The 16,498-nt window shown below is 43.7% G+C and overlaps 1 protein-coding gene across 10 annotated transcripts in view; it reads right to left on the bottom strand.

Moving 5' to 3' along the window:
- MLLT10 (MLLT10 histone lysine methyltransferase DOT1L cofactor) overlaps window positions 1-16,498 on the bottom strand; it is a 163,630-nt gene that overhangs the window by 121,960 nt on the left and 25,172 nt on the right. For 9 of the 10 annotated variants that reach the window (XM_088454236.1, XM_088454237.1, XM_088454228.1 and 6 more), the window contains one exon: window positions 365-474. The exons of the other annotated variant lie outside the window; for it this stretch is intronic. In XM_088454236.1, coding sequence (XP_088310362.1) covers window positions 365-474 — 110 coding nt within the window. The remainder of the gene's footprint in view (window positions 1-364; window positions 475-16,498) is intronic. 10 annotated transcript variants of the gene reach the window in all.

Here is a 16,498-nt window from a genome sequence, read left to right as displayed (position 1 = left end):
GGGTACACACTGAGCGATGTGAACCAGGATAATATGTCGGCACATTAGAACGAAATAATGAACAACGGAAAAATCCCTCGTTCCGTCCTTCATTACCTGCATGCGATATAGTCTGGGTGGACGTGCAGCACAGCCGACCGGACGATACTGCATGCGACCGCGGGAGAGCGTGCATATTGGCCGTACACACTGAGCGATGCGGTCGATAGGTCGTTCTGATTCGGTCGGATACGACATTTCATGCAGACATTGTCTCAGTGTGTACCCAGCTTAACTCCACTGCCAGTCTCCATATTCTGTGCTGATCTCTATGTAAGACATCGCACACACTTCCTCCAAACTGTAGCAGGTAGAGATTTTTTACCTTATTGTATCTTTCATGTGGCACTGACTGTAACACAATAGGCTCCATTGTAGAAACATTTGCAAACTGGACCTCTGGAATATATAGTGCACATACCACGTGAGCCCAACCTGGAAAAAGAGAATGGTCTGTGTTACTGCAAGCTACACATACATTTTCAGCTGCTTTAAAACATAATAAAGCTAAATTCAAATGTTCCTTGCTTCATTGTGTCTAGAACAGGTGGGATAAAGGAAGGCAAATGCGTGGGATGGGAGTGGGGTTAAATCTCTCCCCTCTTGGCCTAATTTCCATAATCTTTTGGTTATTCCAACCGTGTTACTAATAACGCATCCCGCTGCTGCGATTAGAATTTATACAAGGATTGACTCTCTAAAGCTGGGTACACAGTATACATATCTTTCCGATCCGCGTAGAAACTATCGTACACATCGTATAGTATGTATGCCCGATCCGTCCTTTACTGCCGTCGTTAACTGAATTGTCACATCTTCTGTGTTGCACATCAGATGGAAAGATTCTACAACTGACGTGGTGTTGTTAAATGCAGCATTTAACGACACATTGCGCCAGATTGTGTAGTGTGTACAGCGACGTGATGTACCGTTACACTGCATCACAAGGTCGCACCGCCATATAGTGTACCCAACTTAAGAGGGCTGTATTCTGTGAACAAAGTTCCATTGCAGTTAATGACTCACACCCATATAAAAACACTAAACCATGTGTATACTCAACATCAACTGTCTATGGTTTAGGTTACGCCTAAAGGGGCCCACACATCTGAGATGGATTGCCCGATTCCTTGGGGTCAGCAAACCGGGGAAAGTCAACAAACTTGATTCCCAGATCCCAACCCGAAAATGGTCACAATCGGGGATTTTTAACATGTTGAATTTCCCCCGATCCGCCGATGGATCGCCAAACATTGATGGCAGCGGATCGGCAGAATGAGGAACTAGAGGCTGTAGATGTATTGGCCCCCATTTGTAAGGCATCCCTTAGATGTACAGACAGTGAAATATGGTTTACTTTAATTGATCTCGAACGTGTATATTTTTCATGGGTATTCCGCATTGCCTAGCTTTAATGAGTCTGCATATTTTTTTAGGAATGATATTTCAAAGCATACAACAGTGACCACCTATTTCTTCCTTGTTTACTTATAGTTAGAGTCAGTAACGGGCTTCAATTTGAAGAGGTATCCTAATCTTGTACATAAACACAGGTTGGGTATGAAACAATAGCCGCCGGTTCAAATCCCGACCCCGGAAGCACGACTATTGAAAATCCCGACTGAGGCTGGTAAGTACCCTATCCCTCCCCCCTCCCCCCCCCCCCCCCACAACCCTAACCTTCCATTAGTGGTGCCTAAACCTAACCCTCCCTGGGGGTCCCTAAGCCTAACACTTCCCCCCCATCCCTTGCTTACACGCTGATACTTACCCGGATCCTTCGTTCGGAATTCCGGCGGTGGCGATGCAGACGCCCGTATCCTGATCCCCTTTGGAATATCGGCATCTGCATTTTGCCGGGCAGCGGGATTCCAGCATCGATATTTCGACTGCCGGCATCCCATCCGCCGGTATGTAAACTACATCCTCATAAAAACACATGTGAATTTACTTAGGTCATAAGCACTTTACTGCAGGCACCATTTATCCTATGTTCTGCTCATGGATAAACAATCCATATTTCAATTAAGGTGTGTTTGGGAGTGGATATTATGGAAGACAAAACAATGGCAAACTATAGCAAGCTTTACTAAAGCTAGGGAAAGTTTTGCAATGCAATATTATACATCCATCACTTATTATTAGTATAATTTTATTAATACAAGTTTAATTTGCCAATTCTGCTTAATTTATTTATTTAACATTTAATATCAATTTAATACATTTTTTTTTTTTTTTTTAAAGAATATTAACATTTTAGGAAAATACAAAATAAACATATTAAAGTGTGCTTAAGTATACTATTAAACTATAGTTCTCAGCATCTTCCGACAATCACTTGCATAGGATGAGGAAAACTTTGAAGCTGCCTTTCACCCACTGAAAAGCCATTGAATTGCTCTACCATTATATGCACTCAAATACAACAAAAACAACAACAATTGCATATTTTTGTCAGGTGTAACAAAGAAGTAATAAACCTTCCATAATTGGAATGACACTGTTTTATTGTTGCATGCTCTGGCATATCAGTAATTTTTTGGATACTATAAAAAGTAAATCTACACTATGTTGACATGGACAATTCTATTTCCCGGCATTAAACCGTACATGAACCTGAGAACAATAAAGTTTTGATGATTTGTGCGTCGAATGCCGCAACCCAGATATCAGCAAACCGGATCCTTTGCTCTTACCATAAGAGGAAAATAATTTCATATGTGCTGAATACCAAGTTACCTTTGTGTAAGCATAAAATACTTTAGGGAATATAGTGTTGGCCGCTATCATCTGATATTATCTATCCATATGGTTATCATCAGGGATATCCGTGCACATTTTCATATACTCACATTTAGGCATATTTATCACAATCTGAAAATTGCAGTTGTGATGCCAAAAATGTGAATATATCCGTAATGTGATATTTGCAAATATCGCATGAATGTATTATAATTCGCATCCTGGCACAGAGCATGCAAGAAAGCTTTGTCCATGCAAATCCACGCCCCGCACTTCTCTGGTCTTTTTCACAAAAAATCTAGTGAGAATGCGCATGTGCTGGCGTCAATGCCCCTGCACTTCTGTGATCAGCCTGTATGCCTAAATCGACCACATGCTAATCACAGCTCATAAATAGCTCTAATAGAAACTAAACTAAATTAAACTTGCCTGCATGCTGCTTCTGCAAACACTGGTCAGCTGATCTGTGCGGACAGCTGCAGGCCGACACTTCAGCTGATCATACAGATTAGCTAGACGGATTAAATAAGGAGTTCACTGATCCCTGGGTGCAGCATGCAGTTAAGTTTTATTTTATTTAGTTTCTATTAGAACTATTTTCTCTGTGATCAGCCTGTGGTCTATTTAGACACAGAGACTGATCACAGAAGCCGGCTCTCTGTCTGCATGCAGACAGGGCAGTGCAGGAATAGGGGAAATTGAGGAAATCATGCACAACGCCATCTGAATATGGCATTATTGTCGCAATGCTCACTCCAAAATTATTTAACAATTTTCCAAGTAAATCTGGAACAGATCACATTTCCCATTACAGATATGGAAAATGTGAGCTGCATACTAAAAATATGTGCATTTGAGGGCTTGGAGGAGACTTTTGTGAATTCTCCTCCAAAAGACCTTTCATAGATTTGAGGTATACTAAAATATAGTGAAAAAGTGTGAAAACCCGTTTTAACACTTTAGTATAAAAAAAAAATGGATAAATATGCCCCACTGGCTCTAAATAGGTTTTGAAATATTTTACTACATGTATTTTCTTTTATCTCTGGAATTGAGTTAAACATTTGACAAGATTAATAGTAAGTTATCATGAGGTCTACAAAATATGAGAACAACATCCACTATCCAACCAGGGACCTGTCCTGACAGACAGATATATTATTTTTAGCAGTGACCCCTGGGCTATCTCAATTCAGGGTCTGTTAAGAGATTTGAGTCACTGACATGAATAGAAGTGAATTAAAGGTAAGTGCCAGCAGCAGCTATTTTAGGTGCATTGGCTACCTAACTCCATGGCTCTAGCCAGCACTGATATAGCATAAAGCTGGTTACACATGAAGCAATTGAATGGGGAATTACAAACATATTGTGCCAATTTGGCAGAAAATGACCTGCCTGCGGGGACAGAACAACCAAAATCTCCAACCAAATGTGCTTCTGAATTAAATGAAACATACAAAGCTTATAGCTATGTATAAACACCTCCCTGCGAGGAAGCAATTCTCCTGTCATTCCTGCGTAATTAACATTAGCTGTGAGTACAGGTCGTCTTTAAGCCAATATTAGAAGAATGGGGTTTAGCTGTTAGTGCCGCTTTAAATAAGCTGCACTATGTTGGATTATGAAGAAAATCAGCTTTAAGTCATAATGTGTGTGCTGCCTCTCCCAGAATAGGCTATTGTGGTTATGCCAGAAACAGCAGCAGATTTCTGACTACTTTAATAGCCAACATAATTCTGCACGACTTGACCAGCGTCCAAATTCTAGTCCCTAAAGGTAAACACAGCCTTGAGTGGCAAATGCAGTAAGTCAATATACTTTTCAGCATTCTGTTAAAACACATATGGGATTGTCTAGTGTAATTCAGTCACTCAGCGGAAAAAAAAATTCTTTGTGAGGGAGAAAATGGAAACGATACTTCCAAATATTAAACGCTCATTTGGATTTGAAAGTGCCCAGGAATAATTATGGTAACAAAAGCAGCAGCTTTTCCAAATTAAAAGCAAGAAAATGACCACATTTTTTTTTAAATGGACATTTACACCAGAGCTAAACATACATTTTCTGCCATGTAAGAACAGAAATACCAAGTCAATGTTTTATGGGATTGTACACCCCACCCCCTCCATCGGCCAAAGAAATAGGACAATAAACGCAAACTGAGGTTCTAAAAAGGTAAATCTCTTTATTTTTACATGCAATTTATATAGTGCCTCATAATTAGCTTGAAACTATCAAAGTCATTTGCCAGTGCCAAATATTATGATTATTATTATTATTATTACCAGTTATTTATATATCGCACACATATTCCGCAGCGCTTTACAGAGAATATTTGGCCATTCACATCCGTCCCTGCCCCAGTGGAGCTTACAATCTATATTCCCTACCACATGCTCACACACATACACACTAGGGGTAATTTTTGTTAGGAGCCAATTAACCTACCAGTATATTACAGGGGACAGTAAATAAAATTAGTTGAAAAGCTACAGGTTTTTTATTAATACAGGGCGCCGGAGCTATAGAGGACACTTATGTAGGCGCGCCGAAGGATCACGCGCGCGCCTTAAAAGGGGGCGTGTCTATAAGACGCGTCCCCTTTTCGTCACTCTTGGGGGCGTGCCCGGCACTTACGGACACGCTGGGCAGCAGCCAAGCGCTGCAGACAGGGAGAATAGATGCCGGGCAGGGTGCTTTTTGCCCTCCAGAAGGAGGGCTCGGCGCCGCGCTAAAAGAGCCTAGCGGGAACGCTAAATACATTAAAATAACAATTTTAAGTGTGGGAGACAGAGAAAGAGATATGTATATAGAGATATATTTTATATACACCAGTGAAGTGCCAAAAGTCATGGGATAGATGCCTAGTATCGTGTAGGACCCCCTCTAGCCCGACAAAGTGCAGCAAATTGATGTGGCATAGAAGGCCTCTGGAAAGATGTTGACCCATGCCAACTGGATAGCTTCCCACAGCTCCCTGATATTTGTAGGTTCACAATCATGGGTGCGAATGGACCTTTCCACCACGTCCCATAAATGCTCTATTGGGTTCACGTCGGGCAAATGTGGTAGCCACACCATTTGTCAGAGCACTCTAAAATCATCCCAGAACCCATTCTGGACAACTTGGGACAGATTACACCATGTATTATCTTTCTGGAATATTCCATCGTTGTGGGGGTACATGAAGGGCTGCAAATGGTCATCAAAGCAATGCAACATAGCAGTTACCAGTCAATGATGTGCTCAGGTGGACCAAGCTCATGCCATATAAACACACCCCACACCATCATGGAACCACCACTAGCCTGCACAGTGTCTTGTCCAGGGGTCTGCGCCACAGCCAAATTCTACCATCAGCCCGAAACAACTGGAACCATGACTCATCGGACCACGCCACATGTTGCCAGTCCTCCAAGGTCCGAGTAGCGAAGTCACAAGCCAAGGTGAGGTGCTGTAGCAGTGTTCACAAGGACACTCTGGTGCGTCTTCTGCTCCCATATCCCATGGAAGCTGAAGAACGCTGCACTGACCTGTAGGAGATGCGTCTGGTATCTCCTGAATTGAATGTGGATATGCGGATGTGATTTGAGCCAGAGCACCCATGGTCAGCCACTGCGTTGTCCGCAGTGGGTGGTAATGCCTTCCATGAGGTATTCCCGGTACACGTTTGACACAGATCGAGGAACGTAGAATGTCCGCGCAACTTTGGAAATGGAAAGTCCCATCCGTCGGGCACCCACTATCATGCTCCGTTTCGAACTACGATAATTCACGTTGCCTTGCATAAGCAGCCTAGCCTTTCAAACCGACTCCCGAGAGATCAGGCTACAAACAATGCAGGTCTGGGTATTTCCAAGACGTCACAGTAAGGTGATGCCACCTACCATTACCTTTACATACTGCTATCCCATGACTTTCGCATTTCAGTGTATGTATATAAGGATAGATAGAGCAACTGAAGCCGCAGTCTGTGTTCCATTGTTCATTTGCTATCCTTGTAGATTTGCAATAAAAATAATGTTCTGACCCTTCCAGGCCACAGTACCAAATGATAGCACTGCATGCCACATCTGCCAGTCATTTCTGTCCGCAGACCAGAAAAGTGTGACGAGGAGCAAGGCATCGGTTCTGTGAGTCTACTCTCCTGGAGTACTGCAGACACATAACAGGGGACAAGAGCAACCTTGCATGGCAGATGAGGGGGAAGATGGGGATAGGTGCTGGTAGAGAAATTAAGTTTCTCAGCAGGTCTTCTGTTTAAAGCCATACAAACCCCAAACAAAAAAAAATGTATTCACAAATCAAAATTTATGACAGAACAGGAGGAACGGTAAGGGGGACACATACTAATGTTGTCATGTAGGTAAAAGTTCAGTAAGGACATCTCCATACAAGTGCAGCACACACCGTCCAGTAATGATGCGCATATAGTACTGTTAGGAGATGTGTCTTATACACCATGATCATAACATACACACATAATGCAGAGGCAAATGCATCTCAAGATATGTATGGCTCTGCGTATGTGTGGAAATACCTGATTTTGCCTTCAACTCTCTATCAGCCCCAAGTGTCTTCTTACGGGAAGCATCAATAATTAGCTTAAAAGATATATTTGGGGGTAGTTAAAACAAATTTACAGGCATTAGTGGTAACGGGGTACGCGGTACACATTTTAGGACATTAGAATAATACAGCTGAAAACCCTAGGGAAACTGCAGTATATAATACAAAAATCACTCATTACTTTGCTGTTCTCGTTTCCTTGCATGTCCAACCTAATCACTTAGATGGGTCAGAACAACCTGACTGCTACACCCGCCACCACGCAGGCAGTCCGATGTGCACCATTATGTTCCTTTGCACTTCGGGAAGCCGACGGACGAAATCCTGACCGCCGGCTTCCCGACTGTCTAATCCCGGCACGGTACTAATGACAGGCGTGGAAATCCCGGCGCCTGTCATTAGACCTACACCGGGAGCCCGACACCCGGTTTAAAGATCGAAGGGGGGGCGGAGGGCTAGGTTAGGGGCTCCCGGGAGGGAGGGGGGGGGGGGACTTAGGGTTAGGCACACCCCAGTGAGGTTAGGGTTAGGCTAGGGGGGGTTAGGGACCCCCAGGGGGAGGTTAGGGTTAGGCACCCCCCTGGGAGACTTAGGTTTAGGCAGCGGGGAAGGGGGGGGGGGTTATTGTGATACACATCCTGTTGTCTGCTCCGCCTTGTAGTTGGTCATAAAAAACCTTTTACACAGACTAATGGTGCGTACACACTGGGCGATATTACTGAGCGATTGCACGATTACGACATCGTAATCATGCAATCGCTAGGTACTCGTGCACTAAAATGTAGGAAATGAGCAGCGATGCGCACGCTGGTCGTTTCCGACATTGTCCATCGCCTGAACATGCAGCACAATCTGCCGATAACGACAGATTGGCATGTTCAGAAATGATGGACAGTACCTGCACTGAACGACTGATCGTTAAGTGCAGACACTACAGGGGATCAGGAACGACGGTACGATTACGATGTCGTAATTGTACTGTATTTCCTGATCGCTCAGTGTGTACGCACCTTAAGCTCTGATCGTCTCCAGCTGTGTACAAAGAGGTTACATTTATACAAAAGTAAAATGCACAGTACTAATAATTAGGACAATAACTGAGTAATATTCCTGAAATTACCAAGCAAGAGATAGCTAATCCTTGTGTGCTAATTGATTATATTACATTACACAAAGAAACATAGCTTTGGTAAGAGTAAAATGATAACTGAAGATACAGTCATTGCTGGGAGTTATCACAGACAATATAGTGTCAGTTCTGTAAATAGGTATATCTAGCTGTTATAGGAAAGGGACGTTTTGTGCTTTTTTTGGGGGGGGGGGGGGGGATTTCCTGATAGAGAGAGTCAGGCCTGGCACTTGGTACCATTTATGGGGCAGTCCAGCTTTTATGTAGCTCAGCATTTTTGCCCATTTCTTATAATCTTTCTTATTAAGCCTTTTTATTTTTGTAGAGTAATCTGTATGTGCGTGGAATTGTCTTCCCATCCTATGTGAGGTTTAAAATACCATTTGCATTTATCAATGACTTCAGATAACAGTTCAAGAGCAGAACGTGTTGTTCGGAATGCACTGCATCTGTTACGGTCACTGGTGGCAATAAAACCATGGAAACCTGTGCCCCAAAATAAATTCCTATAAACAGAACACCTGTAACCCTGCACCCTTTACGGGTCTCTAAACAGTAATTACAATCCGTCAATAACAAACTCCTTCCAATAATTACAGATTCACAGAACCCATGAACCTACAGAAATGTGTTTTGTGCACTAAAACACCTCCTTGTGCAAATGCAAACATTCCCTTTAAATTGTAAACCAGGTGCTGAGGAACTGCAAGCCCCAGCATTCCTACGTTTGCTAAAAGATCTACAGAGCCGAGTCCGCTTCCTGCTATTGGCTACCTCCAATTCATACTATTTACTGTCTAATTCCTGTTATTCCATACAGTCTTATTGGATCGGATGAGCATGTTCTTAAGCTGCCCATACACTAGACCAACTTTCATCCAACCATCCTACTAGTTGGTTGGTATGAAAAGCTGGTAATGTATGGGAACAAATGACAGCCGTTTGCTCCCAAACCTCCCACAAGTGTTCCGCAGCGCCTTACAAAGTACACAAATAGGTTGACCAGTGACTTACAGTACAATACAATACAGGACATGGATAATATACATTGCTACATTCACAGCCATGACACCCAGATAAGCAACAGAGCAAAGCAACCAAGTGTTAGGTGCCCTAGTGGGGAGTAAGTAGATGAAAGTAGAGAACGGAGAAGCACAAGAGGGTAGAGGGCCCTGCTCCTAAGAGCTTACATTCTAAAGGGGAGGGGCAGACAAACAGGTGTGACACAGATGTGGTAGGCAGGGAGGAAGGAGTATGTAGCAGCAAGTTAAGATGAGAGCTGGAAGGTCTAGTGTATGGCCAGCATTATTTATACCAGATCATGCACAGTACCCGGCATAAACCTTGTTACAGAGAACAGAAAGAACCCAGAGGAGAACACAAAGGAAAAAAACACAATGAGAAAATAAACCTGCTGACTAAAAGGTTGGCATGCAAATTTCCACAGAGATCCCTGTGCTAACCTCTAAATGAAAGGCTATGACATGTAGGAACAGTGCTCTGCTGTTCCCTGGCCTAATACCAGACAGACACACGTGGTAAATCTTGGTGAAAAGCTGTCACACAGAATGCAGTTACACAGCATTCCTGATAATCAGCCAGATGGTTCAGATTTCACTAACAACTTTTGTGTTGTAACAATCCTCCCCCACCAGCTTTCAGGCCAGGGGGAGGACAGATCCGCAGCGTGTAAAACAGGCTTTATAAAACACTGGGATGTTGCTTTCTCGCTCCTTAAAGCAAAATATACCTATTTATTGGTCTGGATCACAATAAGCATTTATTTTACTAATCCTAAAAGCTTTTTAACAATATATGAAATAAATAACCATCACACCCAATGCAGGCTAAGGGCCTGATACAGACCCGGTCGCAAGCGCTGTGCGCTCGCAATTGGGTCGATAGTGGCCCAGAGCGCATGCGCGAGACCTGGATAGCGACGGGCAGTCGCTCCGGGTCTCGCGCACCAAAGGGGGCGTGCTGTCGATGTTGAGGGACAGCACGCCCCCTTTGGTGGGCGGGCCGGGGGGGTGGCTGCCCAGACGGAGGCGTTCCCATGAGAACGCCTACCGTCTGGGGGCGGCCTCACTGACATCACAAGTGATGTCAGTGGGAGAGCTTTCGGCTCTGTTTGAGCCGAAAGCTCTTTGGGGCTTGCGGCCACGACCCTACCACAAGGGTCTCGTCGCAAGCCCGATGGTCTTGACCATCGCTACCATCATCATGGCCGCTCGCTATAGCTGTGGGTGGTCACCCACAGCTATACGAGCGGCCAGGAGGCCGCTCTAAAAATGAAGATGGACGGCCCTGATTCAGAGCGAGCGCTCTGTCAGAGCGTCCGGCTCTGAATCAGGGCCTCTGGGCCTAATTCAGACCTGCTCGCGAGAGCTGGCAAGCGGGTCGATGTTGCCCAAGTGCGCATGAGGGAGCCGGCTCCATCGCGCGCATGCGCGAGACCCGAATAACGACGGCCAAGCCATCGTTATGGGTCTCGTAGCAAAGGGGGCGTGCTGTCGATGGTGATTGACAGCACGCCCCCTTTGTTGGGCGTGCCGGGAGCGTGGCTGCACAGACTGAGGCGTTCCCATGGGAACGCCTACCGTCTGGGGTCGGCCCCACTGATATCACTAGTGATGTCAGTGGGAGTGCTTTTGGCTCTGATAGAGCCAAAAGCACTCCAGGGCTTGCGGCAGCGAGACCCTACCACAAGGGTCTCGTCGCAAGCCCGATGGTCGCGATGGTCTTGACCATCGCGACCATCATTTTGGCCGCTCGCTATAGCTGTGGGTGGTCACCCACAGCTATGCGAGCGGCCAGGAGGCCGCTCCAAAAAGGAGCAGGGACGGCCCTGATTCAGAGCGAACGCTCTCAGAGCGTCCGGCTCTGAATCAGGGCCTCTGTCCATTATCATACTCATACACGGTACGATATAGCAGCGAAATCGTACCAATCCGTCGGATCGGCTGTTATATCGCACAGTGTATGGGGGCCTTAACATCTGGTGTCTATCTAGACATTGTATACCTTTTACTGTAGGTCTTTGCGAGCTGCCAGGAGGCCGTTCTTAAAAATAAAAATAAGAAAAAAGACCGGCCCTGATTCAGAGCGAGCGCTCTGTCAGAGCGACCGGCTCTGAATCAGGGCCGAAGTTGTCGATTTGGCACTTCATTTATATTATTAGAATACAATCATTTCTATATAGTATTCATAGGATGCCATCACTGTTAAAAGTATAGTACAAACAAAAACAATGGATAGATCACATGCAACAAGTAAATGGGTACAGAGGTCATTGCTTATGAGATCTGTGATGTGCAGTTGTGACAGCATTGCAACTGCACCCTAAATCGTGCTGATTTCTCCTATTTTAGTTCACAGCCCCATAGGGGTGCGTAATAAAATGTGATTCAGGGGCTACCATAAGTGCAGCTGATGTACACGCTGCATTGCTCCTAACTGAATCAAGCCTAATGTTACTGTATCCGTAACAGGCACTATGCGTCATTGATGTACATGTCCATTTATTACAACTGAAGGCAGACTGTATTACACCCTACAGAAGTCCCATCTCACACAAGTGATATAATTAGCATGCACTGGGGGCCAAGAGGCCACCAAATGAAAACAGAAACTGAAGCTGTAAAGAGCATGTGCAGAAGCAGATATGGCACACGTGTACATTCTTCAGCCACAAAAGGATAAATGTGAACAAGCCCTAATTAGCAGTTATGTTTTCCTAGAGACCGAAGCCATAGCAGGCACAGGGATCCCCGAGCCTTTATGCTAACACTAGACTTCATACAAGAACAGCTTTATCCCGCTGGCGTTGTACAGGAAATCTGTAGCCCATAAGACTGGACCCGTCGCCTATAAAACAGTGAAGGAATGAACCAATATTCAGGCTATCCATTCATTATGAACAAGTGACACCAATGGGTAATAAAGGTACAAAAGGGAACTTGTAGACTGCATTCTCATGAATATCAACTCACAAAACATCTCTGATCTCACGGAGTATAAGCAAATGGTGCATATGGAAGCACCGAACCAAAAATAAGGGTCTAAAATTTCAGTTGTAGAAGGCGAATTCATCCTTTTAACAACTCGGCAGGACTCTGCTCTCATACTGTATGTAATAAAGTCACATGACCAGTTCAGTGTCACATGACCAGTATGTGGGATCAGTTGCACATTAAACCATACCACATGCTCCAGCCAGCGTCACACTATGTGGGCTTTGCTGCATCATGTGAGGCCTAATTACTTCCACATGTGTTCCTCTATCAACTAACTAGCATTCCAGTTCCATATTCTACATTCCTAGCAAGGTCAGTCACCACACTATTAACATTAACTGGCTCATGCACTATTACAAAACATTAATATACACTGGGTTATTCAGGGCCAGACACCAGCCGGCCTTACGTCAGGAGGGGCGGGGAAGACGGATAAATGATTGACAATGAGGGGGCAGTACCAAAAACAAACCAAAAATGTTTAAATCTCTCTCTCTCTCCAAATAAATATACACACACTCAAATACAGTGAAGGTTACATGGGTGTGGTATGCACTGAAGAGACAAGATTTTTTTGCTCAGGGCATAAAAACATTAAGATTCAAAGTGAACACTATATTGAGGTGTTACAACACCAGCTTTAATAGATTTTTAATTGGCGCTTGACATTGTCTGTGAAATTACAGATATACATTTTTTTTATGGTTGCAGATAATTGCTCTCAAAATTGAAAAAAAGATTGTGATAGCTTCCAATGTAACTACTTACTTCCATATACCTGGGAGAGCTGTACAAACCCCACTGTGTAACATTCAGAAACGCAAAGAAGTGACTTTTCGCTCTGCACAAAGCTTGGACGAGAATCTGACCATCATCTACCAAACTAGAAGGTAATATACTTTCTGTGCGAGAAGGTGACGTTTGTAAATACGGACCGAGGATTATAGACAAGAGGGAACCAGATTTCAGTATTACCTTTGCCAAGCTTTCTAGTTTGCTTTTCTGCAATGCTTTCAGCGAATGCCGCGAGCAGGACAAGGCTGTGTTACATACAATGGCCAAGAAAACAAACAAAAAGTACTCCTAAAACATAAAGCTGTATTATACTTTGTGTATGTTGTCAGATGGTGAACAAAACAATCATTAAAGTTATCGGAAAGTGGGAAAAGCTATCTGAAGGAAAGAGCTGCACTTGTTTCCTGTGGTTTGTGCTAGATCCTGACATTCATCCCTACGGGCTATAACTTCACTCTATGGGGGAAGAATTAAATAGCTTTTTGCCCGGCGATAAGTAATGGGCGCCCAACAGAGCGATTACATTGTTTTGCCGGTCGGGCGTTACCGCACTACTTATCGTGCCCAAATACACCCGGTTTTTGCTGTTTGCCACTTCTGAGGTCTGCGAGCAGAAATAACGCACACTCACATCCGATCGGCAAATAATTGAATACCTGCCAACGGGCACCCATTACTTATAGGCACCCACACAATAATGTAATTGCCCCCTATATTCTTACATTTTACAAGAGATAAGTAAGTATAGTGTGAGACTTCAAAGGTGCACTCCAGGGCCTCCTTGGAAATTGGTTACTCCTAAATAATATTTAAAATATAACTTTTATTAATAACAGCACCTAAGTCCGAAGCACACGGGACTTAAAGAGAAGTGGCGGCGGGCAGTGTCAGACCCGCAGTGGACATTAATAGATCCACGAGGCAATCGCAGCCGCAGATAGGAAGGGGAATCAGTAACGGCGGGCAGTGTCAGACCCGCGGCTGCATTCCCACACTATGTTAGTAATAGGAAGGGGGACCCATATATAAGTGAGGAATTCTGTATTTTGTGCATCACATGTTTGAGAAAGACTAACTATACCTCAGATCTCCATCAAATAAGGGGAAAGTACACTCCACGAATAGATATTGTGAAATCAATGTGGAGAAGGACTGGAGAGACAATAAATGTGTGACATTATCCTTTACTGTTAGATAACACTGAGAAATGTTATAAAACATCTTTCTCTATTATCTCCCCCTATCCTGTTTTATATCTTCCTAAAAAACTGCCTTAAAGGATACAGTTACACTAACATTATATGTGGACCCTAGTAACATTGAAACAATATTGGTTTACAATATTACAATTGTTCTGTTACTACATCAACAAATAACCTGTCTTCAGAGGAGACAGTACTGCCTAACTACATAGGTGGATCATATCAACAATACATGATATATAAGGACTTTAAATAATACAGAGCAATTGACATTAAAGTGATTCAGCTGAATGGTTTTTTAATCATATTATTAATACACAATTTCTATTCTTATAGCACTTTCTTTACTCTCTTCGTTTTTCATTTTTGTCTGTGATTGTAATAGAAAGGTTAAGAAAAGTTATATTTGAAATATTATTTAGGAGTAACCAATTTCCAAGGAGGCCCTGGAGTGCACCTTTGAAGTCTCTCACTACACATACTTTCCTTTTATTAATTCCAATAGTAATCAGTGAGCTAGGTAGCACCATTCCCTTTACAGTGGCTTAAAATAAATTATGGAACATACACCATATCTCAAATATAATGCAAGTTAAAATACCAAGGGGAAAAGGGGACAACAATAAATTTGATAATTCAAGATAATCTGTGCGGGACTCACACAAACTTTGTAAACATTTTACAAGAGGCGTCAGTCAGACGGCTCATAAAAAGGCAGATGGAGTGACTTCGGTACTAGGCGCTATGCGGTTTATAAAATAAGTTTTGAGATAGTGGCAAAACACTTCCTATAACTTTAAAAAAGCTCTACAAGAATATTTATTGGCAACCAATACCCATGCTTCCATTTGCTAGTCCACACTGACATCGGTCAGAACTGAAATGCAGATTTTATTTAGAAAACCAGATGATATATTACATCATTGGTTGCTCTAAATGTATTAGACTAAAATGTATTTTGTAAAGTGTATCCAGCACCTCTACACTATGGAGCTCATTCAGACCCACTCGCTAAGGCGCGATCGCTCGCTGTGAGCAATTTTCGCCCATCTGCGCACGCGTATAATTCGCAGTGCGCAAGCCATTCGTTGCAATCTGATTTTGGTAGCTCGTAAGTCACTATCGGGTCACGGCTTTGAGTCACAAATAGCGCAGTTTGTGGGTGGTAACAGGGGAAGGTGCATGTGAACGGGGGAGTGGTGTTGCGAACGCAGGCGTGTCTGCCCGCCAAAACGCTGTTTAAAGGGCGTGCATAATTAGCAAAGTTGTGTCACTGTACACGTCACCTGCATGTTTTTTCAGGCCGCACTGATCGCAGTGCTTGCGGGGGGTTAAGGCAACCCCAAGGGCAGCGAGCAGCTCCGATGACTCACGATGGACCCGATTAATCATACATTTCCCGGAGATGACGTGTGTTGAGAGTGGCAAGGGGGTGTCTTCAGACACTTGCGAGCGCACTTTGCCGTAGCTCGCTAACACAGTGGGCGTCCTTACGCGACGCAGTGCGAGCGCTTAATTTACATATCCGGCCTCTTTTTTTGCCAGCGAGTGATTGCAACTTGCGAGCGGGTCTGAATCAGGTCCTATGTCCACAGGGTCTGGATGAATGGCAGACTAACCTTATTGTAAATGAAAGTACCACTTATTTTCATTACTGTACTACAAAAGGTTAATCTTTCAAATTAGTTTTACCATGTAAAGTAACAATTAGTATGCCGTTGGAAACTAAAAATAAAATGTCAATATTATATTTAGTTTAAAAGTGAAAAACAAAGGCACTGAAGTCACCAATTTGTTGGTCCATCCAGCGAGCATGGTCAAATCAACAGGTCCCAATTTTCAGACCCACTTAAACAGAATTCGCCATCCGAATAACGCCGCTGATGGATGTATAGCCATCTGTGAGTGGGCGTCCTACAAGGCGCCCCCTGACACATACTGCAGGATGGTGAAAGACGATGCAGAAACTGGCCAGTTTTTTCTGCTGAACAAGTTTAAACCCCATA

Source organism: Taudactylus pleione, unplaced genomic scaffold (assembly GCF_031769625.1).
Source record: "Taudactylus pleione unplaced genomic scaffold, aTauple2 ptg000610l, whole genome shotgun sequence".
Lineage (NCBI taxonomy): Eukaryota > Metazoa > Chordata > Amphibia > Anura > Myobatrachidae > Taudactylus > Taudactylus pleione.
This window is presented reverse-complemented; position numbering and strand designations above follow the sequence as displayed.